General features: G+C 42.8%; 1 protein-coding gene across 7 annotated transcripts in view; it reads right to left on the reverse strand.

Annotated features, from left to right (window-relative positions):
* Positions 1-2,447: 2,447 nt before the first annotated feature.
* The window catches only part of SFMBT1 (Scm like with four mbt domains 1), a 118,864-nt gene continuing 105,844 nt past the window's right edge, over positions 2,448-15,467 (reverse strand). For all 7 annotated transcript variants that reach the window (XM_045991128.1, XM_045991131.1, XM_045991134.1 and 4 more), the window contains 7 exons: positions 11,139-11,278; positions 10,296-10,405; positions 9,418-9,593; positions 5,449-5,627; positions 5,019-5,264; positions 3,831-3,959; positions 2,448-2,763 (listed from right to left, as the gene is read on the reverse strand). In XM_045991128.1, coding sequence (XP_045847084.1) covers positions 2,623-2,763; positions 3,831-3,959; positions 5,019-5,264; positions 5,449-5,627; positions 9,418-9,593; positions 10,296-10,405; positions 11,139-11,278 — 1,121 coding nt within the window. In that variant the 3' untranslated portion in view covers positions 2,448-2,622. The remainder of the gene's footprint in view (positions 2,764-3,830; positions 3,960-5,018; positions 5,265-5,448; positions 5,628-9,417; positions 9,594-10,295; positions 10,406-11,138; positions 11,279-15,467) is intronic.

Genomic DNA, 15,467 nt, shown 5'->3' on the forward strand with positions numbered 1-15,467 from the left:
GCAGCCCCTCACAATGTTTCTCTCTAAATTTAAGAGGGTATCAACCTTTAAGAAACAAAGTTCATGTATCCATGTGTAATATATAAACATTTTACCTCAACATGGTGAGTCATTATCAGGTTTAAAATGTTTCAGAATCAGAGTAATCAGACTGTCACCAGTGTCCAGCCATGTCCCAGCAGCTTTATGAGGGAAATGGAGTCTAAATTGTGTACTTAAAAAAAAAAAAAAAAATGCCCTGTGCCAAATTCCCAATTACCTTCTCTTATTTAATATCTGGGAGTGGGGGGGGTATATAATTCTTTAATGCAGTTGCCTGAGAAACTGCATCTCACCATGAGAATGCAAGAAATATTAAGGGAAAACCAACTTAGAGTTGGCTTCTCTCTAGGAGAAAGCTGAGCTTGGATAATCACTGTAGAGACAGAGGAGCAGGCTGAGCCCTGACTATATCCAGATTAGAGACGACTCAGGGCTGTGAGTTTCACCTTTCCAGGGCTCCGCCCCCTTCACCTATGGTTTTGGAGAAAGCGGAAGAGAGACAACTTAACGTATTCACTGTTGCATTTGGTCAACTCCAGCTCACGGGAAGTAAAACTCCTCTCCCTACATAAAACAAACACTGATCTTCTCCAAGGAACTCCCTTTGCCTAGTAGTGCCTTAACTACTGAGCTCTGCAGAACTTTAATTATGTAAGTTATGCACCCTCTGCCCCAAGACCATGTACTTAACACTAACTATTCCCAAGCATCTTCTATGTGCTCCTCTTCCACAGGCATAGCCTTACATTTGAAAAAACTGGGTCTCTAAGTTCAAACATATTGACTTTTACTTAAAAGAAGCTTCTTTCCGAGTCTATCTGGTGGTAACCTAAGCACAGAACTGATGCTTTAACATGCGGTTTGGCTGAAGGGCTTGCATTAAGGTGGTTCGTGAGTTATCTAAGGAGGAGAGTGTGCAGACTACAGACTGTCTGCCCAGGTCCGTCCACTGGTGGGAGCAGTGAGGGAAGGAAAAGGGAAAAATCAACAATCAGTTTAAATTTGAAATGATATTACCTTATATTTGTATAGCTGTTTAGAATTCACCAAGTTTGTAGTTTTAAAAAACATTTTCAAATCTTGACGATGAGTGATTAAGTTATAAATTTGCAGGTAACTAGGATAATTAAAAAACAAACAAACAAAACACTCAGCAACGCAAACCATTCAAAGGAGGCAATCTATGCGTGCATCTTTCCTCATTCCTTCCGGCTGAACAGCACAGCTACTGTCCTATAGTAGCTCGAAGTACAATCCTAAGTGAAAATTTGCCTGTAGTTTCATGTCAGCTTGAACTGGGCCAAAACAAACACCTAAAAGAAAACCAAGTTGTTGAGCTGTTGAGTGGGAATCCTCAGATTGTAGATTACGTTCAATTTAAAGGTTTCACTAAGAGGACATGTAAATGTGACCAGGCAAAGACGTTTCCAGAATCCTTAACTACCTCTCAATCTTTATGCGGCCACTGAGGACATGAGGACACACAGTTACAGAAACTCCATGTTCTGCATCACCCCCCAAAATACTTTCTCTGTTGTGCTTCTTCACTCTCTGCCTAGAGACCCCGAAAAAGAAAGGGAAATGGGTTTTCCACTGGGTCCAAGAAACACCTACTGATTTGCACCCGAAGTGAGGACTCTCAAAATGAAAGACAACCGTGGAGGAAAGAAACATAAAACAAGAGCCACTGAAGTCCGTCTGCAGACTGATGGGGAGACAGCAACTAAACAGAAATAACCACAATTTTTGAGAGACCACCTCACAGGGAGCACCACACCAGGCCCAGATGGGAAACAATGACGGTGGGGGTCTCGGATCAGGCCAGGAACTCATGTAAGTGCTCACATGGTATTTTTAAGAAAGCAAACAGTATTGGGTTTGTTGTTTTTTTTTTTTCCCCTCCAGCTCCTGTCATAGTTTTAGTGTTCATGTAGCTTAAAAATGGCATCATACAAAAAACCTTATACATGGCTGTAAGCTCAATCAACAACAGAGGTAGTAAACAAAGGAACTCCTAAGAATAGATTTTAAAATGGACCAAAGTGTGAATGTACATTCAAAACCCTAGAGCCACGTAAGCATCCCCAAAATGAACTGTTTTAATTTAAAAAAGCTTAAAAACACAATGACAATGAAGCACTGAGGTGCCTTAGGCACAGTCCCAAATCAGTGCTGACTTAAAGCTATGTCCTCTCTTTCCAGGAAAGAGTTCCATCTACAATGGGAAGGAACAGAACAAAAAGAACACAACCATAAGGGTGCTTTCCGGCCGCCGAGGTGCTTCTTCAGTTTCGGGCCACAGCACTGGAAATGTTCGTTCTTCTGACACGAGTCTTTTCTTCACAACCCTTCTTCTTTTCAAAACTGCAATCTGCTGACCAAGAGAGGCCCCCATTCCCACTGGCAGGGGAGCCCCTTCTGCGCAGGTTTTGCTTCCTCAGTGTTGGTCCTCCTTCCCTGAAAGTGCAAAGAGAGCCAGCCGAGCCCTGCAGGGCCCCGAGCGCCAGGGCCATCGAGCGCAGCTTGGAGAGCAGCGAGAAGGATGTGCTGCAAAGACACAGCTCACTGTGGTTGTCCTTCTCAGTTGGCAAACTGCTCGTAGAAAGCAAACTTGATCCTCTCTATGTGGTGGCAGAGTTTGATGGCGGGGCCCAATTTTAAATCCATGCACTCTTGAACAGTGGGAAGGGTAAGAAGCAACAGGGCCTGCCCGTCAATTTCCTGTTAAAGCACAAAATACGCATTATCTATGATGTGCATGTGGATGGCAGCTCAGGAAAGACAGCCCCTGTTTCCTTTCGCTTGTGTTAAAATCTGAGTCTCTGTGCTTTCCTTTCCTTGCTTTCCCCCTTTTCACAAGTATCACACAGTTTCTTCTAAGTGCCCCCTGCAGTCCTCCATGCTAACGAATCTTCAAAATTAAGGATAACCTTTTACCCAGTATAAGAATACATTCTACAGGGGCGCCTGGGTAGTTCAGTGGGTTAAACCTCTGCCTTTGGCTCAGGTCATGATCTCAGGGTCCTAGGATCAAGTCCTGCATCAGGCTCTCTGCTCAGCAGGGAGCCTGCTTTCCCCTCTCTCTCTGCCTGCCTCTCTGCCTACTTGTGCTCTGTCAAATAAATAAAATCTTAAAAAAAAAGGGGGGGGGCATCCATTCTACAGTTTCTGCTCTGCAGAAATTCAGTGAACGAGCTAGCTTTGTAACTGGCTACTGAATGTACCAAAAGAAACATCTTTTTAGAGGATGCTTTCTAAATCTGAAAGAAAACATTAACTATAAAAACGTCAATGTTTTCCTACTCTGTAACATTCATAAAAGCCGATGAGCTCTTTCAAAGATGTTCAGTTTAGAATCTCCCCAGTTATCAAAAAAAATAAAAAAATAAAATTAGTATTTAAGGTCACAGACTATTTGTTTCAGAAAACTTGCCTTAAGACCAATCACCAGTTTAGAGCCTCACATATTACAGTTGTTAATTATTCTTAAAAACAAGCAGATCATTACTTTGGAAAACAAGAGCACTGTTAAGAACTGCGTCCTTGATTTTAAGCCATTCAAACACTTGAGGGATGGAAACAAAGTCTTGGGAAAAACGGCAACACAGGGATCATCTGGTTCAAATGTGGGGGAAGTCGGAACCATGACCTCTTACGACCCTCTTTCTAGACTCCTAAAAGGGTAACTACATTTCTTTTGTATGAGAGAAACATTTTTCCTCAGACTTGTAAACAAATCGCTACTACACCCACAGTCCTTCCCTAAGGAAACAGGTGTCTGTAATTACCTGGTCTAGAAATATCCTCGCCAGCGGAGCACAGTCGGTGGATCTGATGAACCGGACCACGTCCGCCACGCTCCACTTGAGAGGGTTACTGTCCAGATGGAGCCTCTCGGCAACTTCAATCCTTATTTCCTTCATTGTCCGCAACAAAGCAAACCAAATGTTGTCAGAGCTACTTTATTCTAAAAAAGTCTCTCTTCTATAAATTCAAAACCCTTGGAGACAGGATTGGAGGGTTAGGTTTTAGGGCATGATTTCTCCCAGCAAAGAGAGCCAAGGTCCACACACATGAAGTACCCAGGAAATGTAGATCTTTTATAATAAGAGACATCAGTGGGGAAGAATTTATCTCAAAGTTCCAGCACAAATAATTTGGACAATTTTTACAGAGAAAAATGGCTTTTCAGTCTCCCATTTGTTCCCTGGTCTATTTCGACTCGCTGTCTGTAGGGTGCTGCAGTGAACAGGATGCTACTTCGGAAGAAAGAAGACGTAACTAAATCTTCAGGAAAAACCATTTGCTGCTTTAGTTCAGGCAATATAATTAAAACGCAACCCAGTTTTGAAACAGTGACTTAACTGCCACTCTCATAGTGTGTACGTTATGTAACACACATATATGTACATATTATATACCAAGCAAAACAGCTTCACCCGAATCAAAAGGATAAATAACTTATCTCTACAGAACCATCTATCAAAAGTATCAAACGAGCAGTTTTCCCTAAACTAATGATAGGCTAGAGCTAAGGAACAAAAAAAAAAAAAAAGAAAGAAAGAAAAGTTTCATTGCAAGTCTAATCTAAAGTAAGCAGCTACTCAGAAAGACCTTCTTTCTGGTAGGTAGTTAATCTCCAAATAATCCTTGCAACCCAAGTAAATCCCTGAATTTGGAATTCTTTTTTTTTTTCCTATTTATTTATTTATTTATTTATTTTCAGCGCAACAGTATTCATTGTTTTTGCACCACACCCAGTGCTCCATGCAATACGTGCCCTCCCTATTACCCACCACCTGCTTCCCCAACCTCCCACCCCCCGCCCTGAATTTGGAATTCTTTTAAGAGAGACCTGGGAAATTCAACTGAAGCCTGTACTGAAATAATCGGAATACCCACATCATTAACAACCCGCCTTCAGAGGGGAATTCTACAGAGAGGAATAAAAGGCACTGTATTTTAAAAACGGGTACCTTTGGTGAAGGAGGTTTATTCTCATCATCAGAAAATGAAAAAGTGCGAAGCTCTCTTTTTCTCCGTTGTCTGTCGGGAGGCAGTGATGTAGAGATCTCACTCTGGGTGGGCGAGGAAGAGCAAGACTTTTTTTCCGACATTTCTGACTCTTCTTGTAGCTCATCCTGCTGCTCCGACGTACTGCCCTCACTCAGGGAATCGTCATCCCCTTCATCTGGGTCATCCTCCTCTTCACCTCCACTTCCCTAGAGGAAACGCAGAGAAAAGTATCATGAAAATTCACAACAAACCAGCTCCTGGCCACAGACCGCTTTCTGCTGGGGCAGGGATTGGACTCAGACAGGCCTGCAGGAGGCCTTTCTGCGTCTGTGCTGTATGGCCGTGATCTCCTGCCTGCTCGGCTGGACAGGCACACCACAGATCTCGTACCTGGGGCGAGCCCGCCGGGGTGTTATCAACAGATGCAGAGGAGCGTTTCTTCTTATGGACAAAGACATTTTTCCGCCTCTTCCTCCGCTTGCTGGCTTTTTTCAGGGCACATGCTAAGTTGCTATGCCCACCAGGTGGCCTCCCGATTCTTTTATTTTTCTTCTTTCCATAATAGTGTGCTAAATGTGAAGGACAGAGGAAAATGAAGTAGAATCACAATTTTGTACACTTCATACCACAAGAGATTTTACCAGCACAGCAGAGAACAGGTACACTGTATGTGATGAAGGTTTAAATTCCATGTCATGGAACAATCTTAACTGTCTAGATCTTAAATGGACAGTACCATTAGTACTGACAAATGCACAAACCTGAATAACCGTCCCTCTGTCAAGACGTAGAACATCTCCATCAACCTAGAAAGTTTCCAGGGTCCTTCCCAGTCAGTCCCCCTCACCAGAAGCAACCACAACTATATTCCAACTTCCATCAGTACTGATCAGTTCTGCCTCACCTATGGAACATTCGGTAGATGCTTTTTTTTTTTAAGATTTTATTTTTTTATTTGACAGAGAGAGACACAGCGAGAAAGGGAACACAAACAGGGGGAGTGGGAGAGGGAGAAGCAGGCTTCCTTCCAAGCGGGGAGCCCGATGTGGGGCTCGATCCCAGGACCTTGGGATCATGACCTGAGCCGAAGGCAGACACTTAATGATTGAGCCACCCAGGCGCCCCAATCAGTAGATGCTTTTTGGACAAGGTTTCTTTCGCTCAGTACGATTCTGAGTTTCACCTCTGCTGCTGTGAGTATGAATACTTCATTCCCTTCTACTGATGAACAGCGTCTCATTGCAAAGAATATACTAGTTTAGTCTCCTGTTGACAGGCACGTGGGCCGTTCCCAGGTTCTGGGTGTTACTATTTGGCAATGAACACTCTTGTCCAAGGCTTTTAGGGTGGTATTTTTGTTTTCCTTGGGTAGATACCTGGGGATGGAACTGCTGGGTCATATGTCAGATGTAGATTAACTTTTAAAGAAACTGCTAGAGAGTTTTCTTAAAGGGTCGCATAAGCTGACACTCCCACCAGCACTGTATGAGAGATCTAGTTGTCGACACCTTGCCAGCTTGTGGGACTGTCCATGTTCTTCATTTTAGCCAATTTAGTGGATACGTAGTAATTTCTCATTATAGTTTAGATCTGCATTTCCCTGATGACTAATGATACTGAGCACGTTTTCATGTGCTTATTGGCCACGTATGTATCTTTTTTGTGAAGTGCCTATTCAAGTCTTTTATTCATTTTTAAAATGGTTTTCTCTTTCTACTTTGAGATATAATTCACAATATAAAATCCACCATTTTAAAGTGTACATATCCAGTGGTTTTTAGTATATGATGTCTACAACAATCACAGCTATCTAATTCCAGAACATTTTTATTTTTAAATTTTTAAAAATTGAGGTAAAAGTCCCCATAACATACAATTAGCCATTTTCCCACGTACCATTCAGCGGTATTCAGCATATTCACAATGTCCTACAACTATCAGCTTTCTCTGGCTCCCAAGTTTCTCTTATTACAGAGTTGAGGGCGTATTTACTACACTGGAGAGAAATTCTCTGAGCAGAAGTTTTTAATTTTGGTGATTTTTTTCCTTTACGTTAGTGCATTGTTTTCTAAGAAATCGTTGCTTGCCCCAAGATCTTGAGGATACCCTTCTTGTTTTCTTCTAGGAGATTTATAGTTTTAGCTTTTACCTTAGGCCTAAGATACACCTTGAATGAATTTTCATATATCGTGAGGTAGGAGCCAAGGAGTTCTGGTTTTGTTTTTTCGATTTGGAAATCCTGTTCCAGTGCCATTTGTTGAAAGAACTTCCTTTTCCTGCTAAATTCTTCGTCTTGACTGAAAATCATTTCACACATAAATTTGGGTGCATTTCTGGCCCCTCTCTTCTGTCCCATCACTCTGTGTGACTATTTCATCCACCCCACTTACTGACTGTTCTACCTTTATGGTAAAACTTGAAGGCAGACATAGTAAGTTCTCCAACTTTATTCTTTTTCAGGATTGCTTTGGCTATTCTAGATCTTGCACATTTTCATATAAATTTTAGAATATAAAAATAATTCCCAAAATGAACTATATATATCCCAGCTCTAAATATATATACTAGTTCTATATTAACATAAAAACAAAAAGATAATACATTTTTTTTGCAAAAAATGGGTTATACAGGATATAAATCCATTTGATATCACTCAGATTACTAACTGAGGAAAATTATAAACATTCTCTCCTAAAGTCTAGGCTTGTATCACTTAGAAAAATAGATTTAGACAAAAAGCTAATAAAATCTACATATCCTCCACAGGCTCAAACTGATAGGCAGTATGTAGAGTATATTTCACATAGCTACTAATACTTGCAATTTGCTCAACTAAGTGCTGAATCTAACCCTATAAGCTAACATCAATCCCGGCCTTCAAGGAGTTTACAATCCAAAAAATATAAACAGAAATTACAAGGTTAGACTCTTCTATGATTTTGCAATTCAGACACTGACTGATTAGCAAGCTCATCATGCTAAATGACCTCAGATCAGCAGCATCAACAGTGTCTGGGAGCTTGCTGGAAAAGCAGGTACCCACAGACCTGATGAATCACAACTTTCATTTTAACAAGATCCTTAGCTAGTCTGCATGCATGATAAAGTTTAAGAGGCACAGGATTAGAGATCCCTAAAAGAAATCTTCAAATTTAACAAGGTAAAAATCTTCCTCTGTATTAATTCTCCCAAGTGACAGCAGGGCTTATAAAATTTAAGGAAAGGTAGGATCAGAATTTTGTCTTTGGGCAACAATGCCTTGACAAGGCTCGATCTGGAAATTTCCTCTTGTATGATGTGTGCATGTTTGCGTGCGCATGCGCAGTGGGCAGTTTCACACGGGAGAAGATAAACAATGAGAGGGAACGGGTTGTTGCTGTGACAGTTCTGAGTGAGGCCTGCAAGTACCCCGCTTCTACCACTGATGCCTCCCAACCACGACGGCTTCTCTGCTGCTCCTTGCAGACTCCTGCTCCTGCCTGTGCTCTTGCTGCCCCTGCCCAGAGCACGTTCACCCTGATGTCTGCACAGTTGGCTCTCTTGCTTCCTTCAGGTTGTTACCTGGCAGGAAGACCTCCTCAACCACCTCTGAACAGCACCCCATCCTAGCCTTCCTTACTCCCCACTCCCCTCCTTTGCTTACTTATCTTTCCTCACTTTTCTCCATAGTACCTGTCTCTGTTCACTTATTATCTGTCTCCCACATTAAAATGAAAACCCAATGAGCACAGGAACTTGTTTTTCTTTACTGTAGCATCCCAGTACTAGAACAGCAGTGGCACACGGTAGACACATAATAAATACTTATGGACTGCATGAATGAATCACGTATCCCATCAGATGCAAAAGCTAATTTACATGAAAGTTAGCAAACGGGCCTGTGGGCCAAATCTGACCCATAGCCTGTTTGAGTATGACCCTCAAGCTAAAAATGGCTTTTACATCTTTAAAAGCGTTCTTTAAAAGTGAAAATAAAACAAAACAGAGGGAAGCCTGGGTGGCTTAATTGACTAAGTGTCTGCCTTCAGCTCAGGTCATGATCCCAGAGTCCTGGGATTGAGCCCCCACGTCGGATTCCCTGCTCAGCAAGAAGCCTGTTTCTCCCTCTCCCCCTGCTTGTGTTCCCTCTCTTGCTGTCTCTCTGTCAAATAAATAAAATATTAAAAAAAAAAAAAAAACCAGAGAAGAATATGCAGCAGAGACTGTTTGACTGGTGACCTAAAATATTCATTATCTGGTCCTTTACAGAAGCAGTTTGTAGATCTGTGTTATAGGTGAAATGTCTACAGAATAAAAACTTTCCAAGATATAAAGTGTGGCCAGCCGTCAGAGTTAACAAATCTGGAAAACCGGACTCACTGTATTTGGTCTTTGTAAGCACAGAGCAGTTCTCAGAACACTTGTCCAGAACCATCCTCGGGCCAAAGAGATTCGGACAGCACTCCAGTTTGATGCAGGTTTGCCTGCAGAACTCGGTCACGCGATCTGCTGTCTTCACTACCTCAACGGTAGCCCGGTAACTCTTTCCTTTGTATCTGCCATGGAAGATGCCAGAGACCGAGTTTACTGGGCTAGTGATTGCCCAGAGAAAATCAAGTGCATACACAGGCCTGAAAAATGTCTTCACTTCTCAGAATAGTACATGTCCTTTATAGTTTGAGGATTCTAAAAATGAGCTCATGCATATTGCACTTAAATCAAATTTATCACCTAAGCTATAACAGATAAATGTTGAGGTTTTTATATTAGCAGATGAGGGTCTTGCTTTCTGGTTCCTCAGTTTAAGGTTTCTAAATAGGAACTTCTACACAAACTACTAAAAGAAAAGGGACTAGAACGAAGGATTTCCTTTACCATTGGGCAGTGATCCTCAGACATGGACCAGGTTAACCTGCCAACAGTCATGCTGACAGGGTCAAAAAACAAGAGTAAATGTTTATAGCCTTTCACAGTAATTTGCAAAGGTAAGTTCATGGCTCTTAAATCTAAAAACAAATTATTCTTGCATTTTATGTCTTGTAATTTTCGTAGTTCTTATAACTCATTCTTACCGTATTTTATAACAGTACTGGCCCACAACAGGGCAGAAACTTCCAAAACGAAACAAATCTGGTCCCTCACCACCAAGAGCTGAAGAACTGCCCAAAAGGACAGAACTACTCTAACATGATGCATGGGAGATCGGGCTCCGTGGCCTGTCAGACGGGTAAGAATAAAGGGCAGAGGAGGCTACTCACTTGGCTTTTAGGACCTCCCCACATCCATGCCACACGGAGTCCTTGTCCAGCTGCAGCTCCCGAAGGACGCGACTGGGTTTGTAGGCTGCATTGATAAGTAAAGTGAGGACCTGCGCTCCATTTTTAAAGCAGAAATATCGGTTGGGAATGAGAAAAGCAGATATTAGAATCTTGTTATCCCCCAGAATTTCATTTAGGAGATTAAATCTAATATTCGTTAACAAATACTAATAAAATAATAATATTCAAGATACAACCGCTGACCAAAGTGGGAGCTAAGACAATAATCAGACCCTCTTGGACATTCCAAACATCATGGTCAGGATGAAACAGGCAGCATGAAATAAAAACGACTCTGGCATATGCTTCTGAATCCTTTGCAGTCCTGGCAGACACAGCAGCTCGGCCTCCCACATCCGCCCTGCCCCGCCACGGACTGAAAGCGCCAGCAGTCCTTATAGCTGGTGTGCACAGCGCGTGGCGGTCTGGTTGGGCAGCTGGGCAAACCCGGCAGGTGTGCAGCTTTCTCATGGCCCCTGCGAGCGCCACGCAGCCTCCAGCTCCTTGACTACATTCCCGCTCATCCTCGCACCACACTCAGGCAGCTTCTGACAAAAGCCCTTTCTCCACTAGCAGAGGTGGGCATGCTACGTACAGAGCTGCCTACATGAATGCTCCCTCAGGACCAAAAGTAAGGACGTGTCTGGTTCATTGAACAATACAGGAGAAAAGGGAATCCTTTCTGATAAGACCTAGCACTGTCACACGTAAGGCAAGCACATCTTTGTACTGATGAGTCTATGAGACTGCTGTGCATTCTTCCGCCCCGGGCGAGCAGCTTACCTCTCTGAGGACCAGAACACAGTTCCCAGGCCCTACACACTGAGGCAGCTCAGCGATTCTTCCTTTGTTAAGATATGGCCCTGAGAAGCAACGGTGGTTGAAATATATCTTTGGACAGCAGTATTTTCCATTAATCATAACTGGGAAACGAAGAAAACAAATATTCAGAACAGTCATTTTCCACTCCGTGTTTCCAAAGTGGATTACTGGGGGGTGGGGGGTGGCAAGCATAGCCATTATATAAAGTTATACGTCTCATTTTTTGAAGCTTAACACGTTTACATGGAGATTGACTTCAGGGTTAATACGACTCTGTTTCAGAGTCCCACACTTCTATCAACAAGGGAAGTAAAGGATTAACTTTAAGAACCCATGATGATGGGGCCCCTTGAGTGGCTCAGTCGGCGGAGCATTGGGCTCATGATTTTGGCTCAGGTCCTGATCTCAGGGTCACTCTGCACTCAGCGCAGAGTCTGCTTGAGATTCCCTCTGCCCCTCCCCCAGCTACCCACGTGCTTTCCCTCTCAAACAAATAAAATCTTTAAAAAGAAAACACTCTTAAAAAATGAATTAAAATTTAAAAAAAATGAATTAAAAAAAAGAAGGAACCCATGATGATTCTTTAAAAAAAATAAAAAGAATAAGCACGTGTGCTCGTATGCAAATGGGGAGGGGCAGAGAAAGAGGGAGAAAGAGAATCTTAGGCAGACTCCGTGCTCAGCGCAGAGCCCCATATGGGCTTTCATGACCCATGATCTCATGACCCTGAGATCATAATCTGAGCCAAAATCAAGAGTCACGCGCTTGGGGCACCTGGGTGGCTCAGCTGTTAAGTGTCTGCCTTCAGCTCGGGTCAGGATTCCAGGGTACTGGGATTAAGCCCCACTTCAGGCTCCCTGCTCAGCGGGGAGCCTGCTTCTCCCTCTCCCGCTGCTTGTGTTCCCTCTCTCACTGTCTATCTCTCTGTCAAATAAATAAATAAAATCTTAAAAAAAAAAAGAGAGAGAGTCACATGCTTATCTGACTGCGTGCCCAGGCTCCCCATGAGAACCCATGATGATTCAATGATTCTTGATCCTATTCATATCTTTCTATTCTTGATCTTGAACTATTCAATAATCTATTCTGGAATGTTTCTAGGCAGTGGCGATGAATCATTTCCAGAACTACAGTTTCTCCCCTTAAAACCACCAAACTAGCACGTCAGCAGTGTACTATGAGGTAGGCACCCTCCCACATCTGGGACTCCTCCAAAGGCTGAAAGTTAGCCACAAACACATCTCTAAGTCCTTTAAGCACCATGGGCTGTTACGTGGGCATAGAGACCCCTCTTCAAACCTTTTTCTGTGTGAATGCTATACTTCAATATGTTTTTTTTCATTCCCTCATCGTAGTTGGCAATTTCACTAATAAATATATGAAATTCGTAGTCACGAAAGCAGAAAGAAGCCCTGCTGCTGGACACTGTCTTGGGAAAGGGAATGTGTGCACTGCCCACTGCCGATGGGCTCCTGAAGCACAGAATGTCCACTCGGGAACGAAGAACGCAGTCTCAGCACAGAGGTCAGCATGTCTGTGCCCACTTCTCCATCTCAACTCCGCCACCCAGACCCCACTCTTCAGGATGAAGGCTCGTATGCTCCCCACTGCTGACAGTATGGGCAGCTCACAGGTCTCAGCTGTACGTTATCCTGGAATTAGCCTGGCCCTAACTTCTCACAGGAGAGAGACACCTTGCCCAAGGTTCCACCCTCTGTGAGTAGACAGGGAGCTGCAGCCCACTTCTAATAACTGCCCAAAGAGGGAGTACAAAGGTGTGGCCACTGTGCCTCAACTAGGAATGACTCTGAGTGGCCACACCAGCTAAAAGGCTTCCTTGTGGGTTGGGAGGAACTTCTGTTACAAACAGCACTGCAACTCAACTTCTCCCTCTGCCCAACTCCTGTCCCCCGCCCCTGAAGCTGTTCCCCAAAAGCACACCCCAGTGACACTCCTGCATGCAAATAGCAGCCTCAGACTGTTTCTAAGGTAACCAGAACTATGACAAAACACAAACCAAAAAGAACATGGCTGAGGTCACTTGGGAAATATTAGTGTCTTACTTCTATAGTTCTAGTAGGCATTAGAATAGCCAGTAATACATCAAAATTAAAGAGCTGCCTTATGTTTTTAATTTACCTTACCCTTTGATACCAAATCAAAACCACAATGAGCTATCATCTCACACCTGTTAGGATGGCTATTATCAAAAAGACAGGAAATAGGAAGTGTTGACGAAGAAATGGAGAAAAAACGCTGGTATCCTGTGGGAATGCAAACAGGTGCAGCCACTCTGAACAGTATGGGGGTTCCTCAAAAAGTCAAAAAGAGAACTACCTTGTGATCCAGTAATTCCACTTCATATGGAATTTATCTGAAGGAAACAAAAATACTAACTGGAAAAGATATCTGCCGCCCACCCCTGCCATGTTCACTGCAGCATTATTTACAATACTCAAGATATGGAAACAACTCGAGTGTCCACGGACAGACAGATGGATAAAGAATGGAATATTATTCAGCCATCTAAAAAAAGAAATCCTGTCATTTGTGACACCATGAATGGACCCTGAGTTCACACACTAAGTGGAATAAATCAGACTGAGAAAGACAAATATCATATGATCTCACTCATTTGTGGGATTTAAACAACAAAAACAAGACCCCAACTCACAGATACAGAGAACAGGCTAGTGGCTGCCAGAGGCCGGGGTAGGAAGTGGGCGAAATGGGTGACGATGGTCAAAATGTACAAACCTCCAGTTTTAAGTCAGTCTTGGGGATGTACTGTGCAGCAGTGAGTATAGCAGTAATATTACTGTGCTGTACATCTGAACATTGCTAAGAGAATAGACCTTAAAAGTTCTCATCACAAGAAAAAAAACGTAATTATGTGGTGGTAGATTTTTTTTTTTAAAGATTTTATTTATTTATTTCACAGACAGAGATCACAAGCAGGCAGAGAGGCAGCCAGAGAGAGAGAGGGGAAGGGAAGCAGGCTCCCCGCTGAGCAGGGAGCCCAATGCGGGGGCCCGATCCCAGACCCTGAGATCATGACCCGAGCCGAAGGCAGAGGCTCAACCCACTGAGCCACCCAGGTGCCCCTGTGGTGGTAGATGTTAACCAGACTTACTGTGGTGACCATTTTGCAATATATACAAATATCAAATCACTATGTTATACATCTGAAACTAATGTTCTGTGTCAATTACATCTCAATAAAAAATGGGTAATTTTAAAAAAGATATTTACTAATAATGTTATTCTGCTGGGTACTCAAAAGATAACATTATGGTCAAGTAAGAGTTATCCTGGCAATGTAAGGAGGATTCAACCTTAGGAAGAAAATCTATCACTGAGATTCACCACATTAATAATCTAAGACAGAAAAATCATATGATCATCCAATGCTAAGGAAAAATTCTTTCGTCAAAGTGAACATGGGTTTATAACTAAAGTTCCTAGAAAACTAGAAACAGAAGGGAACTTCTTTAGCAGTTACATGCCAATCACCTATTGAACAGAGGAAGCTTAAAAACTTTCCTTTTAATATCATGAATAAAACAGTGATGCCACTGTCATCATGCCTTTTAAATACAGGGATAAGTTCTATAGGGAGACACAAGTAAGTGACAGTAAATGAGTATAGCCAGCTGGTTACTACGATGAAGGGCATCACCTTTTTGAAAAGGCCCTGATCCTCCACCCATGAGTGACACAATGAGAAGGCAGTGAGTGGAGAAGAAGAAAGTGAGAGTTTTGAACTTGAGAAAGAGCCGAGTTACTTTTTTGACCCATCTACTCATAAAGCTGTGTGGCCTCTTGGAGCTTTGATTTCTTTTCTGTTCTAGGCACTTACTAAATGCCATCCAAATGTGTAACCTGTGCTACAGTGCACATCCAGACGCTAAGCACACAACCAGCAAAGGTGCAGCCAAGAGCAGTCCCAGGGAGAGACCCCCTGACAAGGGCTCTGGCCTCCACAAGGATTTTTTTTTTTTTTTAAAGATTATTTATTTATTTGACAGACAGAGATTACAAGTAGGCAGAGAGGCAGGCAGAGAGAGAGGCGGAAGCAGGAGAGCCTGATGTGGGGCTCGATCCCAGGACCCTGGGACCATGACCTGAGCCGAAGGCAGAGGCTTTAACCACTGAGCCACCCAGGCGCCCCCTCCACAAGGATTCTTAATTCATTTGTCTCTGGTACAATATTTTTCCAGGGCTTTATTTTTTTTTAAATTGTGAAATATGTAACATAATGTGTACATCACAGAAAGTGTTTAAAGAACA

The sequence above is a fragment of the Meles meles genome, chromosome 20 (genome assembly GCF_922984935.1).
Source record: "Meles meles chromosome 20, mMelMel3.1 paternal haplotype, whole genome shotgun sequence".
In the NCBI taxonomy this organism is placed as follows: Eukaryota; Metazoa; Chordata; class Mammalia; order Carnivora; family Mustelidae; genus Meles; species Meles meles.